General features: G+C 48.0%; 1 protein-coding gene across 3 annotated transcripts in view; it reads right to left on the minus strand.

Moving 5' to 3' along the window:
- The window catches only part of ssbp2b (single stranded DNA binding protein 2b), an 810,931-nt gene that overhangs the window by 559,072 nt on the left and 228,998 nt on the right, over nt 1-22,861 (minus strand). For all 3 annotated transcript variants that reach the window (XM_070885543.1, XM_070885533.1, XM_070885522.1), the window contains exon 4: nt 1,514-1,598. In XM_070885543.1, coding sequence (XP_070741644.1) covers nt 1,514-1,598 — 85 coding nt within the window. The remainder of the gene's footprint in view (nt 1-1,513; nt 1,599-22,861) is intronic.

Raw genomic sequence — 22,861 nt, forward strand, 5'->3', positions numbered from 1 at the left:
GGTTTTCACATGAGGAAATGGCAAACCTGAAATACAGTTGGACAAACTTAAAAAAAATGTAAAACCTTTTTTTTTTAAGTTCCTTAAAAAAAATTTTTTTTAATTAAAATGGATAAATTTGACACTCCACAAAATTTAAATTAGTTCTTCAGTCCCATAACGTTTGTTTAGCAGTCAATGCGCTGTTAAAATCCCAGTTACATCTAATCCAAAAGCGTCTAACCTTTAATGAGGTATTCAACATCAGTATTACTGCACAAGAGCCAACGTTTTCATCAGTTTTCCTGAGGCGGGAGGGATGGCACAGCACAGCCAGTGTCGGAGCAGTGAATGACTGACCACAACTTCAAGATTTCCGCGTTTGGATGCGAATGCATGACATCCTGATGTTACGCTCAGTTTCAATGTACTAATAACAATGAACATTGTTCATTCGCTGCTATTATCCATTGCAAATTCCAGGCTGTTAATTTTTTTTAAACTTGTAAAAACCAGTCAATTTATTATACAAATAAGATACACAATGGAACTCGTTGGCTTACCAAAAATGAATCACTAAGGCAAGCCTATATATTTCACTTACCTGCACTTCATTTTTCAGTAAACCACCATGATCAATTACATATCCATGAACTGTTTTAAATGGCTTACTTTTAAGGATAGCATTCAGAGTTCCTTATTTATCAAAAGCTTTGAATTAACTGAAAGGTACTTGTTCACAGAAAAAAAACTGAACCAGCTGTGAACCAAGTAATCAAAGATTCACAATTGCAGCATTGTCAGACACTTAGTCTTGATTTTCCTATCGGTGTTACTTCAACATAGGTAGTAAGCCACATTTATTTTACCTGAGTTACCACAAGCGTTAAAGCATCATCTTTAGACAAGAAAATCTAAACTTTAAATTCTCCAAGCTCAAATGATGTATAATTCAAGGAACTCTGATCGATAAATCACTTCAAAGGCTTGTGTGGGGGGGGGGGGCGGTGAAGAGATGGGAGAGGGAAAAATAAAATGAGTCAACCAATCCATTTATTTGGTTTGTAATTGCACATCCTGTGAATCTACCTCAAAGCAAAATTGGTTGCAGTCATGGAGATTCTTACAGGTCTGGTCATCCTGCAGTTCCAAACATACTTGGGGGACGGGTGGGAGGTTACAATGTGGCAAGGTGATTAAGGCTTCACATCAGAGGATGAAGAAAGTCAGGAAACATTGCAAGTAAAAATAACTTATTTTGGTCATTGTAAAAAAATCAGTTCTTCCTTCTGCAACACATCTGAAATTATAATTGCAACTTGTTACAGTCCACAAGAGATCTCCAGTGAGCTGGCAAACCCATTTTGCACACAATACTTTTCCGGCAGAAACTCGTCTCTGAGAACTGCTAAACTAAGATTTGAACTAGATCACAGTGTTGAGGCAATAGGTTCAAAGCACTGAACTTCAGGTCTATAAAATGAAAATGGAATTGTCGTCATTGAAGGGCCCTCAGATTTGATATATGACTTACATAATCGTGAAAGGCCTTTGCTTCACTTGAATGTTCACAAGTTTCTCTTCTTTCAGGTGCTGCACAGTAGAGGTCCCAAAATACGCTGCAAGAAATAAACTTTTATTAATAATACTGCTCATCACTTTAAAAACATCATTTTTGCAATACTATGCAAAATGTAGAGATCATGTAAACAACAAGTTGTTGATAAAATTATTCCATTTAAAATATTAGTTTTGTATTTCTTTTGAGCAAATGAAAAGTATCAAAACTTCATACAATTTATTCAAGTGCGTCTAAAAAAAATCATTTCAAGACGATGATAATTATTGCATTTTATTGACATGGTTTGCTGCTAAACAATACTAATGCAAGCTACTTTTAAAACAGCAGGGAAAGACAAAGTATCCAATAGGTTTTGCCTTTCTTAACAGTTTTTAAAGAACTGCCAAAATCAAACCTAAACATTTTCTTTAATGCCATAGACTTCACTCAAAATGAGGTGATTTGTGGTATGTTACAAAGCTGCTTGAGGGATCATAGTTTGTGTCGTATAGTCAAGGGGCTGCGAACATTTCACTGGTCTAAAAAAAATAAAAAGCAAGTTTAATGAAATGCTACCAAACACACAGGAGCTCACGGTATTCCTAAGTGCCAACTGTATAAAATAAGATTTAGGCAACACTGAAGAAATATTAGCCAATCATATTTCATATTGGGTCAGAATTTACAGTAAAAATAACAGTGAGGGTAAACAGTGCTCATCGTTATTTATGCGCAAATCAGACAGCAACTTCAGCGCAAGCGTGAAAATCCTGAATTTGCTGTCCGAGATGCACCGCTTCTCCGTAAGCACATGTATTGATCAGCGTGAAATTCTTGTACTTGGATGGCAGATACAGATTAAACTCGCCACAGAAAATTAGGGCTTGTCCATTTCAGTCTAAGTACCCTTTTCAATGGTGTGATAAATCTTAATTACTGCCATACAACCTCTCCGGCACTGAAATTTAACTTTTACAAGTGTGGTGTATCATTCCTTCAACTTTTAATTGTTGTGGGAAATTTTTAAGTTAAATATAATTATTTTTTAAATGTTTTTCTTTCTGTCTCTCTCTCTGAATCCAATCATTCTTTCCCACTCTTTATTTTGCTTTCTGTACCTGAGTTGACATTGAATTCACAATTCTAACTTACACGTCCTGGTTTAGACTGCGCTGTTAATTAACAAATCTTCAATCTGATTGGTGATAGCTGTTTGCCCTGTTCACAAAAGTCCCAGATGGCCTGTGAAGGGCGCAGCGCCGTTTCGATCTCCCACTTACGGCAACTTGCTGTGCAAAAGCTCAGGGAAATTAAACAGGCAAGGGAAAGTCTAACTAATGGTGAGTTTTGTTTGTTCACCACCTACAGTAAGTTCTGGCCCAATAATTGTGAAACAGCAACAAACCACTTGACCCCTACAAATTTAGCGAAGTCTCGAGAATCCAGCAGTGAAATACAAAAATGGTCCAAAATGGCTCAAATTCAGCAACAAAGTTTTAGTAACAATGAGCGCAATTTTCCCCAATGCCGATTTTTCGCGTATCGCCAAAGATGCACCCATTTTTTTTAGCCCCGACTACTCAAAAAAAATAATTAGCAAGTTTCCCTGCTCTGTTTTTTGAAATTGGCATCGTGCAGCCTCTCCTTTAGCTTCGGGGGCGGTGGGGGTGGAGCTTAACACCTGCGGCGAAAAAAAAATGTCCCCCCATTCTGTGCATGCGCGAGAAAAAAAGGATGCTTTTGACGTGATTCCTATGGGTGCGCAGCCCAGTACAGCTCCTGGTCTGCATTCGGCCATTTTTAAAGAGCCAGTTGTGTGTAAGAACTTTAATTCTCATTGGAAAAATTGCTGCTGCAATACAAGATGCAATGCAGCTCAAGGACCAAGAAGTTCTTACTGGATGAATGGGAGGCACTAGTAACTGAGGCCAGAAGGCACGAGCTGGACACCAGCGGAGGTCACATAAAAGTTTCACCAAAAGAAATAAAGAAACACTGGAACCAACTTGCAGAAGCTAACTGTGCAATGGTGACCACCCTGAGGTCTGGAGGCCAGTGCAAAAAGAAGTGGCAGGACTTCGGTCAAGTAGTTAGTGTTGTGTATCTGTAAAGCATGCACTCCCATGTTCCGCCACCAGGGAGCGCATCCCCTGATGTCCCAAGGGATCCCAGCATCCCTTAGGAGCACTGTATATAAGCCGGCCCCCTAAGGCCTGTTCCTCACTCTGGCGTATCTTAATAAAGACTGAGGTCACTGTTACTTTAACCTCCCTGTGTGCAGACTCATCTGTGTTAGGAACACAATAACTGGCGATGAGTACACAAATCCAACGCAAAGATGCAGCAAATTGTGGGCATCCTGGAGAAGTTCTCGAAGGGTGAGAACTGGGAAGCCTATGTCGAACAGCTACACCAGTACTTTGTAGCCAACGAGCTGGACGGAGAAGGAAGCGCTGCACAAAGGAGAGCGGTCCTCCGAACGGTCTGCGGGGTACTGACCTACAGCTTCATGAAGAATCTTCTGGCTCCGGTGAAACCCACAGATAAGTCGTATGAGGAGCTGTGTACACTGGTTCGGGAGAATCTTAACCCGAGGGAGAGCGTGCTGATGGCGAGGTCTCGGTTCTATACGTGCCAGCGATCTGAAGGTCTGGAAGTGGCGAGCTACGTCGCCGAGCTAAGGCGACTTGCAGGTCAATGTGAGTTTGATGGCTACCTGGAGCAAATGCTCAGAGACTTTATTGTACTGGACATTGGCCACGAGACCATCATACGAAAACTTTTGACTGTAGAGACACCGACCCTCAGTAAGGCCATTGCGATAGCACAGGCGTTTATGTCCACCAGTGATAACACCAAACAAATCTCTCAGCACACAAGTGCTAGCAATGTTCATAAATGAATTGGAACTGTGTTTGCAAGCAGAAATGTACAGGGCAGCAACCACGAGTCTGCAGGCCTCAGGTAACCCAGATGACTCAGAGTCCGCAACAAGGGATGAATAAAGGCAATTCACACCTTGTTGGCGTTGTGGAGGTTTCCATCCAGCCTATTCATGCTGGAGTCGAGAGAGGCAGCGGCCTATAAAAGGCTCAGCAGTCCGGGGAGTCGAGAGAGGTGGGAGTCGAGAGAGGCAGCGGCCTATAAAAGGCTCAGCAGTCCGGGGAGTCGAGAGAGGCGGGAGTCCAGAGAGGCAGCGGCCTAAAAAAGGCTCAGCAGTCCGGGGAGCGTCGAGAGAGGCGGGAGTCGAGAGAGGCAGCGGCCTATAAAAGGCTCAGCAGTCCGGGGAGAGTCGAGAGAGGCGGGAGTCGAGAGAGGCAGCGGCCTATAAAAGGCTCAGCAGTCCGGGGAGTCGAGAGAGGCGGGAATCGCGGGAGTCGAGAGAGGCAGCGGCCTATAAAAGGCTCAGCAGTCCGGGGAGCGTCGAGAGAGGCGAGAGTCCAGAGAGGCAGCGGCCTATAAAAGGCTCAGCAGTCCGGGGAGCGTCGAGAGAGGCGAGAGTCCAGAGAGGCGTGACTTGTGCAGCTCCAGCTGAGAGAAGTCAAAAAAGAAGTAGAAAGAAATCAAAAGGTGACGTCACAGCCAACGTGGTAAGTGATTGGCTGCTGATTGGTGAGTAGTTTTTCTTTTTCTTTATTAGTCAGTAACTTTTAACATTGTTGTCGCCAATTTAAGTGTACCCAAGGGTTAAGTCATGGCAGGACAGCTCGGTCACGTGATATGCTCCTCCTGTACCATGTGGGAACACGGGGACAACACCAGTGTCCCTGACGACTACATGTGCGGGAAGTGTGTCCACCTCCGGCTACTGACGGTCCGCGTTGCGGAGTTGGAGCTGAAGGTGGATTCACTCTGGAGCATCCACGATGCTGAGAATGACGTGAGTATCACGTGTAGCGAGTTGGTCTTACCGCAGGAGAAGGGTCCACAGCCAGCGAGGGAATGGAAGACCAGCAGGAAGAGTAGTGCAAGGAAGGTAGTGCAGGGGTCCCCTGTGGTCATCCCACTGCAAAACAGATACACTGCTTTGAGTGCTGTTGAGGGGGATGACTCATCAGGAGCGGGCAGCAGTAGCCAAGTTCATGGCACCATGGCTGGCTCTGTTGCACAGGAGGGCAGGAAAAAGAGTGGGCGAGCGATAGTGATAGGGGATTCAATTGTAAGGGGAATAGATAGGCGTTTCTGCGGCCGCAACCGAGACTCCAGGATGGTATGTTGCCTCCCTGGTGCAAGGGTCAATGATGTCTTGGAGCGGGTGCAGGACATTCTAAAAAGGGAGGGAGAACAGCCAGTTGTCGTGGTGCACGTTGGTACCAATGACATAGGTAAAAAAAGGGATGAGTTCCTACGAAATGAATTTAAGGAGCTAGGAGCTAAATTAAAAAGTAGGACCTCAAAAGTAGTAATCTCGGGATTGCTACCAGTGCCACGTGCGAGTCAGAATAGGAATCGCAGGATAGCTCAGATGAATACGTGGCTTGAGCAATGGTGCAGCAGGGAGGGATTCAAATTCCTGGGGCATTGGAACCGGTTCTGGGGGAGGTGGGACCAGTACAATCCGGACGGTCTGCACCTGGGCAGAATCGGAACCAATGTCCTCGGGGGAGTGTTTGCTAGTGCTGTTGGGGAGGAGTTAAACTAATATGGCAGGGGGATGGGAACCAATGCAGGGAGATAGAGGGAAACAAAAAGGAGGCAAAAACAAAAGACAGAAAGGAGATGAGGAAAAGTGGAGGGCAGAGAAACCCAAGGCAAAGAACAAAAAGGGCCATTGTACAGCAAAATTCTAAAAGGACAGAGGGTGTTAAAAAAACAAGCCTAAAGGCTTTGTGTCTTAATGCAAGGAGTATCCGTAATAAGGTGGATGAATTAACTGTGCAAATAGATGTTAACAAATATGATGTGATTGGGATTACGGAGACGTGGCTCCAGGATGATCAGGGCTGGGAACTCAACATCCAGGGGTATTCAACATTCAGGAAGGATAGAATAAAAGGAAAAGGAGGTGGGGTAGCATTGCTGGTTAAGGAGGAGATTAAGGCAATAGTTAGGAAGGACATTAGCTTGGATGATGTGGAATCTATATGGGTAGAGCTGCAGAACACCAAAGGGCAAAAAACGTTAGTGGGAGTTGTGTACAGACCTCCAAACAGTAGTAGTGATGTTGAGGAGGGCATCAAACAGGAAATTAGGGGTGCGTGCAATAAAGGTGCAGCAGTTATAATGGGTGACTTTAATATGCACATAGATTGGGCTAACCAAACTGGAAGCAATACGGTGGAGGAGGATTTTCTGGAGTGCATAAGGGATGGTTTTTTAGACCAATATGTCGAGGAACCAATTAGGGGGGAGGCCATCTTAGACTGGGTGTTATGTAATGAGAGAGGATTAATTAGCAATCTCGTTGTGCGAGGCCCCTTGGGGAAGAGTGACCATAATATGGTGGAATTCTGCATTGGGATGGAGAATGAAACAGTTAATTCAGAGACCATGGTCCAGAACTTAAAGAAGGCTAACTTTGAAGGTATGAGGCGTAAATTGGCTGGGATGGATTGGCGAATGATACTTAAGGGGTTGACTGTGGATGGGCAATGGCAGACATTTAGAGACCGCATGGATGAACTACAACAATTGTACATTCCTGTCTGGCATAAAAATAAAAAAGGGAAGGTGGCTCAACCGTGGCTATCAAGGGAAATCAGGGATAGTATTAAAGCCAAGGAAGTGGCATACAAATTGGCCAGAAATAGCAGCGAACCTGGGGACTGGGAGAAATTTAGAACTCAGCAGAGGAGGACAAAGGGTTTGATTAGGGCAGGGAAAATGGAGTATGAGAAGAAGCTTGCAGGGAACATTAAGACGGATTGCAAAAGTTTCTATAGATATGTAAAGAGAAAAAGGTTAGTAAAGACAAACGTAGGTCCTCTGCAGTCAGAATCAGGGGAAGTCATAACGGGGAACAAAGAAATGGCGGACCAATTGAACAAGTACTTGTTCGGTATTCACGAAGGAGGACACGAACAACCTTCCGGTTATAAAAGTGGTCGGGGGGTCTAGTAAGGAGGAGGAACTGAGGGAAATCCTTATTAGCCGGGAAATTGTGTTGGGGAAATTGATGGGATTGAAGGCCGATAAATCCCCAGGGCCTGATGGACTGCATCCCAGAGTACTTAAGGAGGTGGCCTTGGAAATAGTGGATGCGTTGACAGTCATTTTCCAACATTCCATTGACTCTGGATCAGTTCCTATGGAGTGGAGGGTAGCCAATGTAACCCCACTTTTTAAAAAAGGAGGGAGAGAGAAAACAGGGAATTATAGACCGGTCAGCCTGACATCGGTAGTGGGTAAAATGATGGAATCAATTATTAAGGATGTCATAGCAGTGCATTTAGAAAGAGGTGACATGATAGGTCCAAGTCAGCATGGATTTGTGAAAGGGAAATCATGCTTGACAAATCTTCTGGAATTTTTTGAGGATGTTTCCAGTAGAGTGGATAAGGGAGAACCAGTTGATGTGGTATATTTGGACTTTCAGAAGGCGTTCGACAAGGTCCCACACAAGAGATTGATGTGCAAAGTTAGAGCACATGGGATTGGGGGTAGTGTACTGACATGGATTGAGAACTGGTTGTCAGACAGGAAGCAAAGAGTAGGAGTAAATGGGTACCTTTTCAGAATGGCAGGCAGTGACTAGTGGGGTACCGCAAGGTTCTGTGCTGGGGCCCCAGCTGTTTACACTGTACATTAATGATTTAGATGAGGGGATTAAATGTAGTATCTCCAAATTTGCGGATGACACTAAGTTGGGTGGCAGTGTGAGCTGCGAGGAGGATGCTGTGAGGCTGCAGAGCGACTTGGATAGGTTAGGTGAGTGGGCAAATGCATGGCAGATGAAGTATAATGTGGATAAATGTGAGGTTATCCACTTTGGTGGTAAAAACAGAGAGACAGACTATTATCTGAATGGTGACAGATTAGGAAAAGGGCAGGTGCAAAGAGACCTGGGTGTCATGGTACATCAGTCATTGAAGGTTGGCATGCAGGTGCAGCAGGCGGTTGAGAAAGCAAATGGCATGTTGGCCTTCATAGCAAGGGGATTTGAGTACAGGGGCAGGGAGGTGTTGCTACAGTTGTACAGGGCATTGGTGAGGCCACACCTGGAGTATTGTGTGCAGTTTTGGTCTCCTAACCTGAGGAAGGACATTCTTGCTATTGAGGGAGTGCAGCGAAGGTTCACCAGACTGATTCCCGGGATGGCGGGACTGACCTATCAAGAAAGACTGGATCAACTGGGCTTGTATTCACTGGAGTTCAGAAGAATGAGAGGGGACCTCATAGAAACATATAAAATTCTGACGGGGTTAGACAGATTAGATGCAGGAAGAATGTTCCCAATGTTGGGGAAGTCCAGAACCAGAGGTCACAGTCTAAGGATAAGGGGTAAGCCATTTAGGACCGAGATGCGGAGGAACTTCTTCACCCAGAGAGTGGTGAACCTGTGGAATTCTCTACCACAGAAAGTTGTTGAGGCCAATTCACTAAATATATTCAAAAAGGAGTTAGATGAGGTCTTTACTACTAGGGGGATCAAGGGGTATGGCGAGAAAGCAGGAATGGGGTACTGAAGTTGAATGTTCAGCCATGAACTCATTGAATGGCGGTGCAGGCTAGAAGGGCCGAATGGCCTACTCCTGCACCTATTTTCTATGTTTCTATGTTTCTATGCTGCTTCAAAGGGTATGTTTGCAAGAGCTGTGGAACAATGAGTCACCTGCAACGAGCTTGCAGACGAGCTGCAAGCTCTGCAAAACCTGCTAACCACCACGTGGCAGAGGATTTTTTCGACAATATGTCCACCTATAATGCTAAATGTAAAAGTGAATGTCTTACCTGTAGCCATGGAACTGGACACTGGCGCTAGCCAATCCATCATGACTAAAAAGATGTTTGAGAGACTGTGGTGCAACAAGGCACTCAGACCAGCCCTGAGCCCTATCCACACGAAACTGAGAACGTACACCAAAGAGCTTATCACTGTCCTGGGCAGCGCCATAGTCAAGGTCACCTACGAGGGCACGGTACGTGAACTGCCACTCTGGATTGTCCCGGGCGATGGCCCCACACTGCTTGGAAGGAGCTGGCTGGGCAAAATCCGCTGGAACTGCGATGACATCCAAGCGCTATCACATGTCGATGAGGCCTCATGTACCCAGGTTCTTTACAAATTTCCTTCCTTTTTTGAGCCAGGCATTGGAAACTTTTCCGGGGCGAAGGTGTGAATCCACTTGGTCCCAGAGGCAAGACCCGTTCACCACAAGGCGCGAGCGGTTCCTCACATGATGAGGGAGAGAGTGGAAAATGAGCTGGACAGGCTGCAACGCGAGGGCATCATCTCCCCAGTGGAATTCAGCGAGTGGTCCAGCCCGATTGTTCCAGTACTCAAAAGTGATGGCACAGTCAGGATTTGCGGTGATTATAAAGTAACTATTAATCATTTCTCGTTACAGGACCAATACCCGCTACCTAAGGCAGATGACCTATTTGCGACGCTGGCAGAAAGCAACACGTTCACCAAGCTCGACCTGACTTGGGCCTACATGACGCAGGAGCTGGAAGAGTCTTCGAAGGGCCTCACCTGCATCAACACACACAAGGGACTGTTCATCCACAACAGATGCCCGTTTGCAATTCGGTCGGCTGCAGCGATCTGCCAGAGAAACATGGAGAGCCTACTCAAGTCGGTACCACGCATGGTGGTTTTTCAGGACAACGTATTGGTCACAGGTCAGGACACCGTCGAGCACCTACAAAACCTGGAGGAGGTCCTCCAGCGACTGGATCATGTAGGGCTGCGGCTGAAGAGGTCGAAATGCGTCTTCGTGGCAACAGAAGTGGAGTTTTTGGAGAGAAAGATCGCGGCGGACAGCATTCGGCCCACAGACACCAAGACAGAGGCTATCAGGAACGCGCCCAGGCCACAGAACGTCACGGAGCTGCGGTCGTTCCTGGGATTCCTCAACTATTTTGGTAACTTCCTACCGGAGTTAAGCACCTTCTTAGAGCCCCTACATGTGTTATTGCGTAAAGGTGAGAACTGGGTATGGGGATAAAAACCAAGTAATTGCTTTTGAGGAAGCCAGAAACATTTTATGCTCCAACAAGCTGCTTGTATTGTATAACCTGTGTAAAAGACTTATGCGAGCATGTGATGTGTCGTCGTATGGAGTCGGGTGTGTAGTACAACAAGCTAACGTTGCGGAGAAGTTGCAACCTGTCGCCTATGCGTCCAGGAGTTTGTCGAAGGCCGAGAGGGCCTACAGCGTGATTGAGAAAGAGGCATTAGCGTGTGTGTTCAGGGTGAAGAAAATGCATCCGTACCTGTTTGGCCTCAAATTTGAGCTGGAAACCGATCACAAGCCCCTCATATCCCTGTTTGCTGAAAACAAGGGGATAAATAATAATGCCTCAGCCCGCATACAAAGGTGGGCACTCGTGCTATCAGTGTATAACTACACCATCCGTCACAGGCCAGGCACCGAGAACTGTGCGGATGCTCTCAGTCGGCTACCATTGCCCATCACGGGGGTGGAAATGGCGCAGCCTGCAAACTTGTTGATGGTGGCGCAGCCCGCAGACTTGTTGATGGTCATGGAAGCATTTGAAAATGATAAATCACCTGTCACGGCCCGCCAGATTAGGACTTGGACCAGCCAAGATCCTCTGCTGTCCCTAGTAAAAAACTATGTACTGCAGGGGAGCTGGGCCAGCATCCCCGTTGAAATGCAAGAGCTAATCAAGCCGTTCCAGCGGCGAAAGGACGAGCTGTCCATTCAGGCAGACTGCCTGTTGTGGGGTAACCGCGTAGTGCTACCTAAAAAGGGCAGGGAGACGTTCATCTCGGATCTCCACAGCACACACCCAGGTAAAGTAGATGTCATGTATGTAACTTTCATGTAACTGTAACCTTCATGTAACAACACTGCATACTATATACACCGAAGAAATGCACATCTTGACCACAGGGCGTGAACTTGTGGGAAACCCTCCTAGCCTGGTCTTTCAGGTATAAAAAGGGAAGCTCCACCCACCTTCATCACTTCTTGGTTTCCTCCTCCCCAGCCATGAAGGTCTAAGCCATCAATGCCGCTGCTTCCAAGGTCAAGTCCTTGGTCTCAATTAGCTTTCTGAAAATCCCGGCATGACCAATGCCCTCAATGAAGAAATCCCGTAACATCTCCCCCCTGCAGGCGTCTGTGAACTTACAGAAGCTGGCCAAGTGCCGAAGGTCCGCAACAAAGTCCGGTATGTTCTGTCCTTCCAGACGTCGGTGTGTATAGAATTGGTGTCGGGCCATGTGTATACCGCTCGCCGGTTTGAGGTGCTCACCGATCAGTTTGCTGAGCTCCTCGAAGGTTTTGTCCGCCGGCTTCTCGGGTGGGAGCTGGTCTTTCATCAGCGCGTACGTCTTAGCTTCACAGCTGGTCAGTAAATGCGCCCTTTGCTTGTCAGCCACTGCCTCTCCCAGCCAGTCCTTCGTGACAAAGCTCTGCTGGAGCCTCTCAACGAAATCGTCCCAGTCCTCACCAACACAGTATTGTTCCTCTGTGCTACTGGTGGCCATTCTCGTGAGTCGTTGATTTCCGTTACTCGTCGCCAAATGTTGTGTCCTTATATACTACTATAAATTCACACGAGGCACATTCTGCAGACCAAGTCACTCTGTGACCTAAACTTTATTCACAGGACCAAGAAGTGATGAAGGTGGGTGGAGCTTCCCCTTTTGGACGCTGAAGTTCAGCAGGTTCAGGTGGCAAACATCCACAGCTCATATACAAAAACGCCACCTATGATGATGAAAGTCCTATTAACTGGCATCCCGGTACGCATGGAGCTGGACACAGGCACTTATGCATGTCCAACAATTCGAGAAACTATGGCCACTAAGAGCTAGCAGACCCAAACTAGAACGCATTGACACGCAATTACGGACGTACACCAAAGAGATCATCCCAGTGCTCGGCAGTGCAATGTTGGTGGTCACATATAATGGATCAGAGAACCAGCTGTCGCTCTGGATTGTCCCGGGAAATGGTCCCGCGCTTTTGGGGAGGAGCTGGCTAGCCGAGATGAACTGGAAATGGGGGGGATCTGCATGCCATTTCATCTGTGGAGTGAAGTTCATGCTCACAGGTCTTACAGAAATTTGAGTCACTATTTCAACCTGGTGTCGGGACTTTCAAAGGTACCAAAGTTGTGATATGCATCACCCCGGACGCCAGACCAGTGCACCACAAAGCCAGAGCTGTGCCGTATGTGATGCGGGAGAAAATTGAGAGTGAGTTGGACAGGTTGCTAAGAGAGCATAATTTTTCCCGTTGAATTCAGCGACTGGGCAAGCCCCATCGTCCCTGTCCTAAAAACGGATGGCTCAGTCAGGATCTGTGGCAACTACAAGGCCACGATCAACCGAGTGTCACTACAAGACAAATACCCGCTTCCGAGAGCGGAGGATCTTTTTGCCACGCTGGCAGGCAAGCTGTTCACCAAGTTGGACCCCACTTCAGCCTACATGACCCAGGAACTGACCGAAGAATCCAAGCTACTGACCACCATCACCACGCACAAGGGGTTGATTGTCTGCACACAGGTGTCCATTTGGCATTCATTCAGCAGCCGCTATCTTTCAAAGCAACATGGAAAGCCTGCTCAAATCCATCCTTGGAACAATCGTATTTCAGGACGACATCACGAGTCGAGACACCGAGGAACACCTCCACAACCTGGAGGAGATGCTACGCCGACTGGACCAGGTAGGCCTGCGACTAAAGAAGTCCAAGCGTGTGTTTTTGGCTCCAGAGGTCGAGTTTTTGAGCAGGAGGGTTGCTGCAGACGGGATTCGGCCTACCGAATCCAAAACGGAGGCGATTCATCGTGCGCCCAGGCCCGGCAACACATCGGAGTTGCGTTCATTTCTGGGACGACTGAACTACTTCGGGAACTTTCTGCCGAACTTAAGCACATTGTTAGAGCCACTACACGTGCTCCTGCGTAAGGGTTGCGATTGGTTTTGGGGGGACTGTCAGGAACGGGCGTTCAATCGGGCGCGGAACTCACTTTGTTCTAATAAACTATTGACCCTATACAACCCCTGTAAGAAATTGGTTTTGACATGTGATGCATCATCCTATGGGGTTGGGTGCGTGTTGCAGCAGAGTAATGATGAGGGCCAACTCCAACCTGTGGCTTATGTCTCCAGGTCACTCTCCCAAGCAAAAAGGGGATATGGGATGGTTGAAAAGGAAGCACTCGCATGTGTCTATGGGGTGAAAAAGATGCACCAGTACCTTTTCGGCAGAATGTTCGAGTTAGAAGCAGACCACAAGCCGTTAACATCCCTGTTGTCAGACAGCAAAGCTGTCAATGCCAATGCGTCAGCTCGCATACAGCGGTGGGCTCTCACGCTGGCTGCGTATGACTACACCATACGGCACCGGCCAGGCACCGGAAATTGCACTGACGCGCTCAGCAGGCTTCCACTGGCCACCACTGAGGGGGCAGCGGAGCAAAGTGCTGAGATGGTCATGGCCGTCAATGCTTTTGACAGCGCAGGCTCCCCCATCACAGTCCGCCAGATCAAAATCTGGACTAACAGAGATCCCCTCCTATCCTTGATTCAGAAATGTGTCCTGACTGGGGATTGGGCGCCCGCACACGGAGCATGCCCTGAGGAGGTCAGACCGTTTCACAGACGGATGGATGAGTTCTCCATCCAAGCTGACTGCCTACTATGGGGCAGCCAGGTAATCATGCCCCAGAAGGCAACGAGCACCCAGGCATCATGCTTATGAAGGCCATTGCCCGGTCACATGTATGGTGGCCGGGAATTGATGCAGAAATGGAACACTGTGTTCGCAGGTGCATGGCGTGTGCCCAGCTGGGCAATGCCCCCAGGGAGGCCCCACTCAGCCCGTGGCCCTGGCCCACCAGGCCATGGTCACGTATTCACGTAGACTACGCGGGCCCGTTCATGGGAAAAATGTTCCTTATTGTTGTTGACGCGTACTCGAAATGGATCGAGTGCATCATATTGAATTCGTGCACGACATCCACCACTGTGGAGGGTCTGTGTGCGGTCTTTGCGATCCACGGCTTGCCGGACATCCTGGTTAGCGACAACAGCCCGTGTTTCACTAGCTGTGAATTCCAGGAGTTCATGTCGGGTAATGGCATCAAACATGTCAGGGCAGCACCGTTCAAGCCAGCCTCCGATGGCTAGGCGGAACATGCGGTCCAAATCATAAAACAAGGCATGCTCCGGATTTAAGGACCCTCCCTTCAATGCCGCCTATCGCGCCTCCTGCTGGCCTATAGGTCCCGACCGCCTTTGCTCACGGGAGTCCCGCCCGCGGAACTACTCATGAAACGTACACTAAAAACTCGGCTGTCCCTCATTCATCCAGTCCTGTCAGACATTGTTGAAGGTAAGCGCCAGTCGCAATATGAGTACCATGACCGTAACTCAAAAGGGAGATGTATAGAAATCGATGATCCTGTATTTGTTCTTAATCATGCTTTGGGACCCAAGTGGCTTGAGGGTACTGTAATTGGCAAAGAGGGGAATAGGTTCATCGTGGTCAGACTTAACAATGGACAGATATGCTGCAAGCATCTGGACCAAGTAAAAAAAAGGTTCAGCATGGCCACTGAGGAACCTGAGGAATATCATGGGATGCTGCCCACACCACCGCCAGTGAACGAGCAACAAGAACTTTCAGCAGCATGCACAGTCCCTGCGGCCAGCCCGGACGAGCCGGAATCACCACAGAGGACAGATACGCATGCCAAGGCTCAACAACCAGAGCCCCAACTACAGCGCTCCACGAGAGCGTCGACCGCCTGAAAGACTTAATCTTTGACCCCACAAGACGTGGGGTGGAGGGGGCGGGGGGTGGGGAGGTGATGTCATGTATGTAACCTTCATGTAACTGTAACCTTCATGTAACAACACTGCATACTATACACACCTAAGAAATGCACACCTTGACCACAGGGGGTGAACTTGTGGGAGACACTCCTCGACAGGTCTTTCAGGTATAAAAGGGGAAGCTCCACCCACCTTTATCACTTCTTGGTCCTGTGTGAATAAAGGTTAGGTCACAGAGTGACTTTGTCTGCAGAATGTGCCTCGTGTGAATTTATAGTACTGTGTAAGGACACAACAGTAATGATGAAAGCGATAGCCAGATGCCACGTGTGGTGGCCCGGTATCGACTCTGACTTAGAGTCCTGTGTACGGCAATGCAGCAAAAGTGCTCAGTTGAGCAACGCGCCCAGAGAGGCACCACTAAGTTTGTGGTCCTGGCCCTCCAGACCATGGTCGAGGATCCATGTCGACTATGTGGGCCCGTTTCTCGGTAAAATGTTCCTGGTGGTGGTGGATTCTTTTTCAAAATGGACTGAATGTGAAATAATGTCAGGAAGCACCGCCACCACCACCATTGAAAGCCTGAGGGCCATGTTTGCCACCCACGGCCTGCCTGACATACTGGTCAGTGACAACGGGCCATGTTTCACCAGTGCCGAATTTAGAGAATTCATGACCCAAAATGGGATCAAACCTGTCACCTCGGCCCCGTTTTAACCAGCCTCCAATGGGCAGGCAGAGCGGGCAGTACAAACAATCAAAACAGCGCCTCAAACGAGTCACAGAAGGCTCACTCCAAACCCGCCTGTCCTGAGTACTGTTCAGCTACCGCACAAGACCCCACTCACTCACAGGGGTGCCCCCGACTGAGCTACTCATGAAAAGGACACTTAAAACCAGACTCTCATTGGTTCACCCCAACCTGCATGATCAGGTAGAGAGAGAGCAGGCGGCAGCAACAAAATGTAAACGATGGTCGCGCCACTGTGTTACAAGAAATTGATCTGAATGACCCTGTGCATGTGCTAAACTATGGACATGGTCCCAAGTGGATTGCGGGCACGGTGATAGCTAAAGAAGGGAATAGGGTGTTTATAGTCAAACTAGACAATAGACAAATTTGCAGAAAGCACTTGGACCAAACGATGCTGCGGTTCACAGACTGCCCTGAACAACCCACAGCAGACACCACCTTTTTCGAGCCCACAACGCACACCCAAAGGATCAACGACACCACCCCAGACCAGGAAATCAAACCCATCACGCCCAACAGCCCAGCAAGGCCAGGCTCACCCAGCAGCCCTGCAGAGCCAACAACACGCCAGCCCAGCGAGGACACAGCCAACACACCAGAACAGACATTTGTACCGAGGCGGTCCACCAGGGAAAGAAAGGTTCCCGACCACCTCACCTTGTAAATAGTTTTCACTTTGACTTTGGGGGAGAGTGATGTTGTGTATCTGTAAAGCATGCACTCCCATGTTCCGCCACCAGGGAGCGCATCCCCTGAAGTCCCAAGGGATCCCAGCATTCCTTGGGAGCACTGTATATAAGCCGGCCCCTAAGGTCTGTTCCTCACTCTGGAGTGTCTTAATAAAGACTGAGGTCACTGTTACTTTAACCTCCCTGTGTGCAGTCTCATCTGTGTTAGGAACACAATAGTTAGTGCAAGTAATATTTTCATTTATTCACTGGAATTACAATTGTAAATTTGATCATCTGTATATGTCCTACCCAGCAGAAAGACACCCTCTTTAAAACATTATATTTTCATCTTTGTAGAGGAAGGTGGCACAAAAGAGAGAGAACTCGAACAGAAGGAGGCCCAGCAAATCTGCACCCACTGACACACTTGGAAGAGAGGGTCGCTGCTTTGATGGGTCCTGCCTGGAGAAAAGCAACCACCACTGCACAATCTGGGCCTACACTCGAAGGAGAGAGTAAGTCCTGCAAATTCCAGTCTGGCTTTGCTAAATGTTAAGTACTGCGTGGGCTAGCCATACTTCGGTTCATGGGGATGTCTCTATCAGCTACGCTTTGGTTGATGCAATGTGCTATCATCCATCATGGTCCTTTAAATCATCCTGCTGCCTGCACTGTGTGAGCCTACTCATACCACCCTGCCCCCTCCTCTGCTGCTAACCATTTGTCTGTTCTGTTATATTTTGCAGAACTGGAGGCCAACCCTGACGATGCAGAATAAGATTCAGATGCGGACGAGCCTGAAGAGGAAAACATCTTCCAATCCCACCTTCCTGACCAAGAGCATGAGGGTGAGGGGGAGGTGATGGATGAAGCCCCCACTGTTGTACTCACTTTGGAGGAGGTGCAGGTGCCGCCCATTGAGATACCAGGCCCTTTCCTGAGTGGTACGAGTGTTGTTGGGACATTCCATAGTTTCCCACGGTCCGAGGCTGGGGATTCCAGTGGGGTGCAGCAAGGCACACCCAGGGCCCCACCATCCGAGGCTGCGGGTCCCAGTGAGATGCAGCGAGGCACTCTCAGGCACCTCCGAGGTGCAGGATCTAACAGATTTGGTTCAGATGATGGCAATGAGTGCGGAGAGCATTGACCTTACACGATCCCTCCTGGACACCATCAGTGGAGTGGGTGATGAGGTATCGGGACTGTCGGCAGAAGTAACAGCACTCCCGCGAGAAATGGGAACACTGTCCAAGAACATGAGGGAGGGAATGTCTCAGGCAGCTGATACAATGTCGGTGCACATGAGGGAGGGAATGTCGCAGGTAGCTGAAGCGCTGTCAGTGAACATGAGGGAGGGAATGTTGCAGGTAGTTGACACACTGTTGGTCAACATGAGGGAGGGAATGTCACACTGTCGGCGAACATGAGAGAGGTAGTTGAGACACTATCTGGGCACAAGAGGGACGGAATGTCGGAGTTAGCTGCTGCAAAAAGGGAACACGCCCAGACCTCACAGCCATTGACGGAATCAACCGCCACTCCCACTCCAATCCCCAGACCAGCCTCTGACAAGGCCCAATCCGGGCCTTTCACATTACCGCCTGCACACGCCGCCACCCCCCCATCAAGAAGTGCGCATTACCCGAGATGTTCGAAAGAATAAGCTTGGTATCAACCCGAGAAAGGCTGCGCCACTGTCTGCGGGCAGGGGCGGAGTCCACAAGACCAAGCGCAGTGAGCGGTCTTAGAATAAGGTGGAGGAGAGATGGATGCAGTCTTTCTTTGCTGTTGTTATTATTATTGTTACTGTTGTAACTGTTCTCAAATTAAAAGTTTTTTGTAAATTATGTAAATTTACAAGTTTAAAAGTTTATAGTGATCTTAACTGAAAACTTTAAAGTTTGATACAAGAATATTTTTATTAAAGTTAAGTACAAACAAATGTTAAACTTTTGACTAAAATATATTTAAATTATAACTGAATCATTTCTATTATTTGTTCCATTAACACAACATTACGGAACAGGTCCAAACAGTAAACATGGTCCATTTTGAATAGTTGCTGCTGAGCTTTCAGGCAGCAAAGCATTCACGGATGAGCTGCTGGTGCAAGGCTCGAGCAATTGTTTACGGGGTTCAGGTAGTTGCGTGGCTTCCTCGTCCTCATCCTCATCATCTGCATCTTCCTCCTCATCAGCCACTCTCATTGCAGGTGGGTCTTCTCCTACAGCTGCTGCTGCCTCATGATGAATAAGTTATGCAGCATGCAACACACAACAGTGAACTGACCGACAATCTCAGGGGAGTATTGCAAGTAACCTCCAGAATGGTCCAGGCATCGGAAACGCTGTTCCAAGATGCCAATGGTCCTCTCTATTATGCTGCGCGTCACAATGTGCGACACATTGTATTCCCGGTCAGCTTCTGTCCGGGTTACGTGTAGGGGCATCATCAGCCAGGTGGCGAGGCCATATCCTTTGTCTCCCAGTAGCCAGCTCTGCCCTTCTGGCTGCTGCTGAAACATGGCAGATATAGCGCTCTCGCATAGGATGAACGCATGATGGGTGCTCCCAGGATATCTGGCATCAACTGACATGATGCAATGCATGTCATCACACACGAGTTGCACATTAACGGAGTGGAAGCCTTTACTGTTCCTGCATATCTCGGAATCCTCCAAAGGTGCTCACAAGGCGATGTAGGTACAATCAATGCAGCCCTGTACCTTTGGGTAGCCAGCAAACCTGGAGAAGCTCACAGCCCTTTCACGCATTGTCATGGGGAACTTTATGTAATCATTCCTCCGGGCATATAGTGCAGCAGTCACCTGCCGAATGCAGATATGTGTTGCATGTTGAGAAATGACGCACCCATCCCCAGTTGTGGCCTGGAACGATCCAGATGGATAGAATGAAAGTGCAGCTGTAACCTTCACTTTAACTGACAAAGCAGTCCTCCTGAAGCTTCTAGGTTACTGATCTGCTTTTACTAACTCACATACCTCGGTTACAACTTCTTTGTGGAAACGCAGCCTTCTCACACAGTCTGCATCACTCAGCTGCAGGTATCAACGTCTGTCTCGATATACCCGATGTGGGTAAAGCCTCCTGCCTATCATCCTATGGGCTCGGAGGTTCCTCATGCGATGACGTCGAATCAATTGTCTCCTCCACAGCACAGCACCATCACGCAGAAGGCTTGCACGAGGTATGGCATTGTCAGTATCGCCCCCATGATTAAATTGTACCTGTGGAAGAAGCTCAAAACAGCAGGACAAGCTTCTTTGTTGTCTCTCTCCCCAAGGTCGACAACCTAGTATTAATCACACCTAGGTCTGCGCATGTTCAATATGCTTGCTTAGATCGGGAACCCCCCCCCGGGCTTAATTTACTGCTGCTTGCTACATAGTGTAAAGGTTCTCATCCCTTCAGTTCGGCTTCCACACCCCCTCCCAACCAGGCTTCTTTTGAAGCCGAACCCCGAGCTCTTGTGTCTGGGCGAGGTACCGATTCTGCCGGCCGACGCTCCGACCCTCGAGTCCAGTGGTGGTGTGGCACTTTTTTAAAAATCCAAAATTGAAGAATTGCATGAAGCTTCCATTTTCTGCATTTTCAGTTGGAAAAAATTAAGCTTGATGATTTAATGTGTTCTTGACTCCCTCCAAAACTTTGCATAAAAACAATGGCATCTTTCTGCGCTGATATTTTGATGTGCGCTGGTTTTCAAGTGCCCAGGAGGTTTGTTTGGGAGTGGTCACATGCGCCATCCTAGGAAAAATGTAAGTTGGCCAAGCTTGCATAAAAGTGAAAAACTGGCGCAGACATCAGGTTACGTCCCCCCATGATGCAAAAAAACCCGAAAAAAATTGTAACTAACTGAGTTACGCTGGCGCGCAATCTTTGGGGAAACTTGGATTTTTAAATTTAGGTCAAAAAAGCGGCGGCCGACAAAAATACGCCGCAAATCACTGGGAAAATTGAGCCCAATGTCCTGCAAATACTGCTAAAAACTTATCAAGTGCTGCAAGCCCACCACGGTCAAGAAGGCTTCCCTCTCCCACTTCCCTCTCTACAAGCAGAGAAGCTATGAACCATGGTAATAAAAGTTTGTCATAGATACATCTTCAGCAATCCCTGAAGCTTTGTAGTTCGCTTGGCATCCATCCACCAGAGTTCCACCTTCAATGACAGGATGGAGAAGTTCACAACAAACGAGAACCAAATGTTTCAGAAAAACACATTAAACATGTACATCACTAGCACTGCACAACTTAAACCAGCCATAAAAAAATACTTTGGTACCATTTTTATGTTATTTTTACACAATGCAATATGGGTCATCATCATCACAGGCAGTCCCTCGAAACCGAGGAAGACCTGCTTCCATTCTAAAAGTGAGTTCTCAGATGGCTGTACAATCCAATGCTGGACTTACAGTCTCTGTAACAGGTGGGGCAGACAGTGGTTGAAGGAAAAGGTAGGTGGGGAGCCTGGTTTGACGCACGCTCCTTCCGCTGTCTGCGCTTGATTTCTGCATGCTCTCGGCGATGAGACTCAAGGTGCTCAGTGCCCTCCCGGATGCTCTTCCTCCACTTTGGATGGTCTTGGGCCAGGGATTCCCGAGTGCCGGTGGGGATGTTGCACTTTATCAAGGAGGCTTTGAGGGTGTCCTTGAAATGTTTCCTCTGTCCACCAGGGCATGCCTGCCGTGTAGGAGTTCCGAGTAGGCTGCTTGCTTAGGGAGTTTCGTGTCGGGCATGCGGACGATGTGGCCTGCCCAACGGAGCTGGTCAAGTGTGGGCTGCTTCAATGCTGGGGATATTGGCCTGAGCGAGAACACTGATGTTGGTGCATCTATCCTTCCAGTGGATTTGCAGGATCTTGCAGAGGCAGCACTGCTGATACTTCTCCAGCGCTTTGAGATGTCTGCTGTATATAGTCCACGACTCTGAGCCATTTAGGAAGGCAGATATCACTACTGCCCTGTAGACCATAAGCTTGCTTGGTGTCAGATGGGCGGAGTTGTGGTGAGGGGAGGACGGGAAAGCAAGAGGTGCATGCGAGGAGGAGGATAATACATGAGGATTCCAGCATCTTGTATCCTTTCAGCCCCAATGCTGGCCAAGGGATCAACCCCTGCCAAGAATAGTCTGCACTGTCTCCTCCATGGGGGTGAGGTGAAGCTAGAAAGGGGAAATGTGCCTCGTGATTGGTACAGATTGTTGGTAGGTGAGTGATTGGGGGGTGGGGGAGGAGTCATGCATTGAGCAGTATGTGAGGCTAATGATGCAGTTGATAGGAGACGGCTTTCAAAGATGCATTTTTGAAGCTTCTTTGGCAAAATGGAGCCAGGTGGTGGGGGCGACACAGCTGGCAGTGACGGCCTCGGTGATGTAGTCCCACATTCTTCTTTCTGCAGGATCTCCTGGTCCGTGTGGGTGCAGAGCCTTTCTTGCAGTGTTGACCCCCCTACACAAAGCTGGAGTGCTGCGTGTGAGGCTGTGGGTGCCCCTTCATTGGCTTGCTGAGCCATTTGTGTTTGTGTCGAAGCACGTTTCCCATTTTTTGAGGATCAGAAGGGAATTCAGCTTTAAATTCTGAAGACTTCCATTTGGGACTTCTTTTAATGGCAATTTTTTTTGAAAGGCAGTAGGGGCTGAAATCTTCACTTTTTTCACTGCATTATAATTTTTATTACTTCAGAACGCATTGCCCTTTTAATTCATAGCCCTTTTAATTGCCCACAATTCCTTGTAAACACCACAGCCTCGATCCCAAAGGCTGTAAGAAGCTGAAACGTCGCTCCTGGACGTGAATTTTGGGTCGGATGCCTTCACCAACGGCACCAGGAGGGCATTACACATCTCCAGCCAGATGCCTTCATCAACGGCACCAGGAGGGCATTACACATCTCCAGCCCCCAGCAAGAATTTTTGCCCGGTAGTGCGGTGTCCATTTTCTGTGGCCGTAAAC

Source organism: Pristiophorus japonicus, chromosome 1 (genome assembly GCF_044704955.1).
Source record: "Pristiophorus japonicus isolate sPriJap1 chromosome 1, sPriJap1.hap1, whole genome shotgun sequence".
NCBI classification, from domain to species: domain Eukaryota; kingdom Metazoa; phylum Chordata; class Chondrichthyes; family Pristiophoridae; genus Pristiophorus; species Pristiophorus japonicus.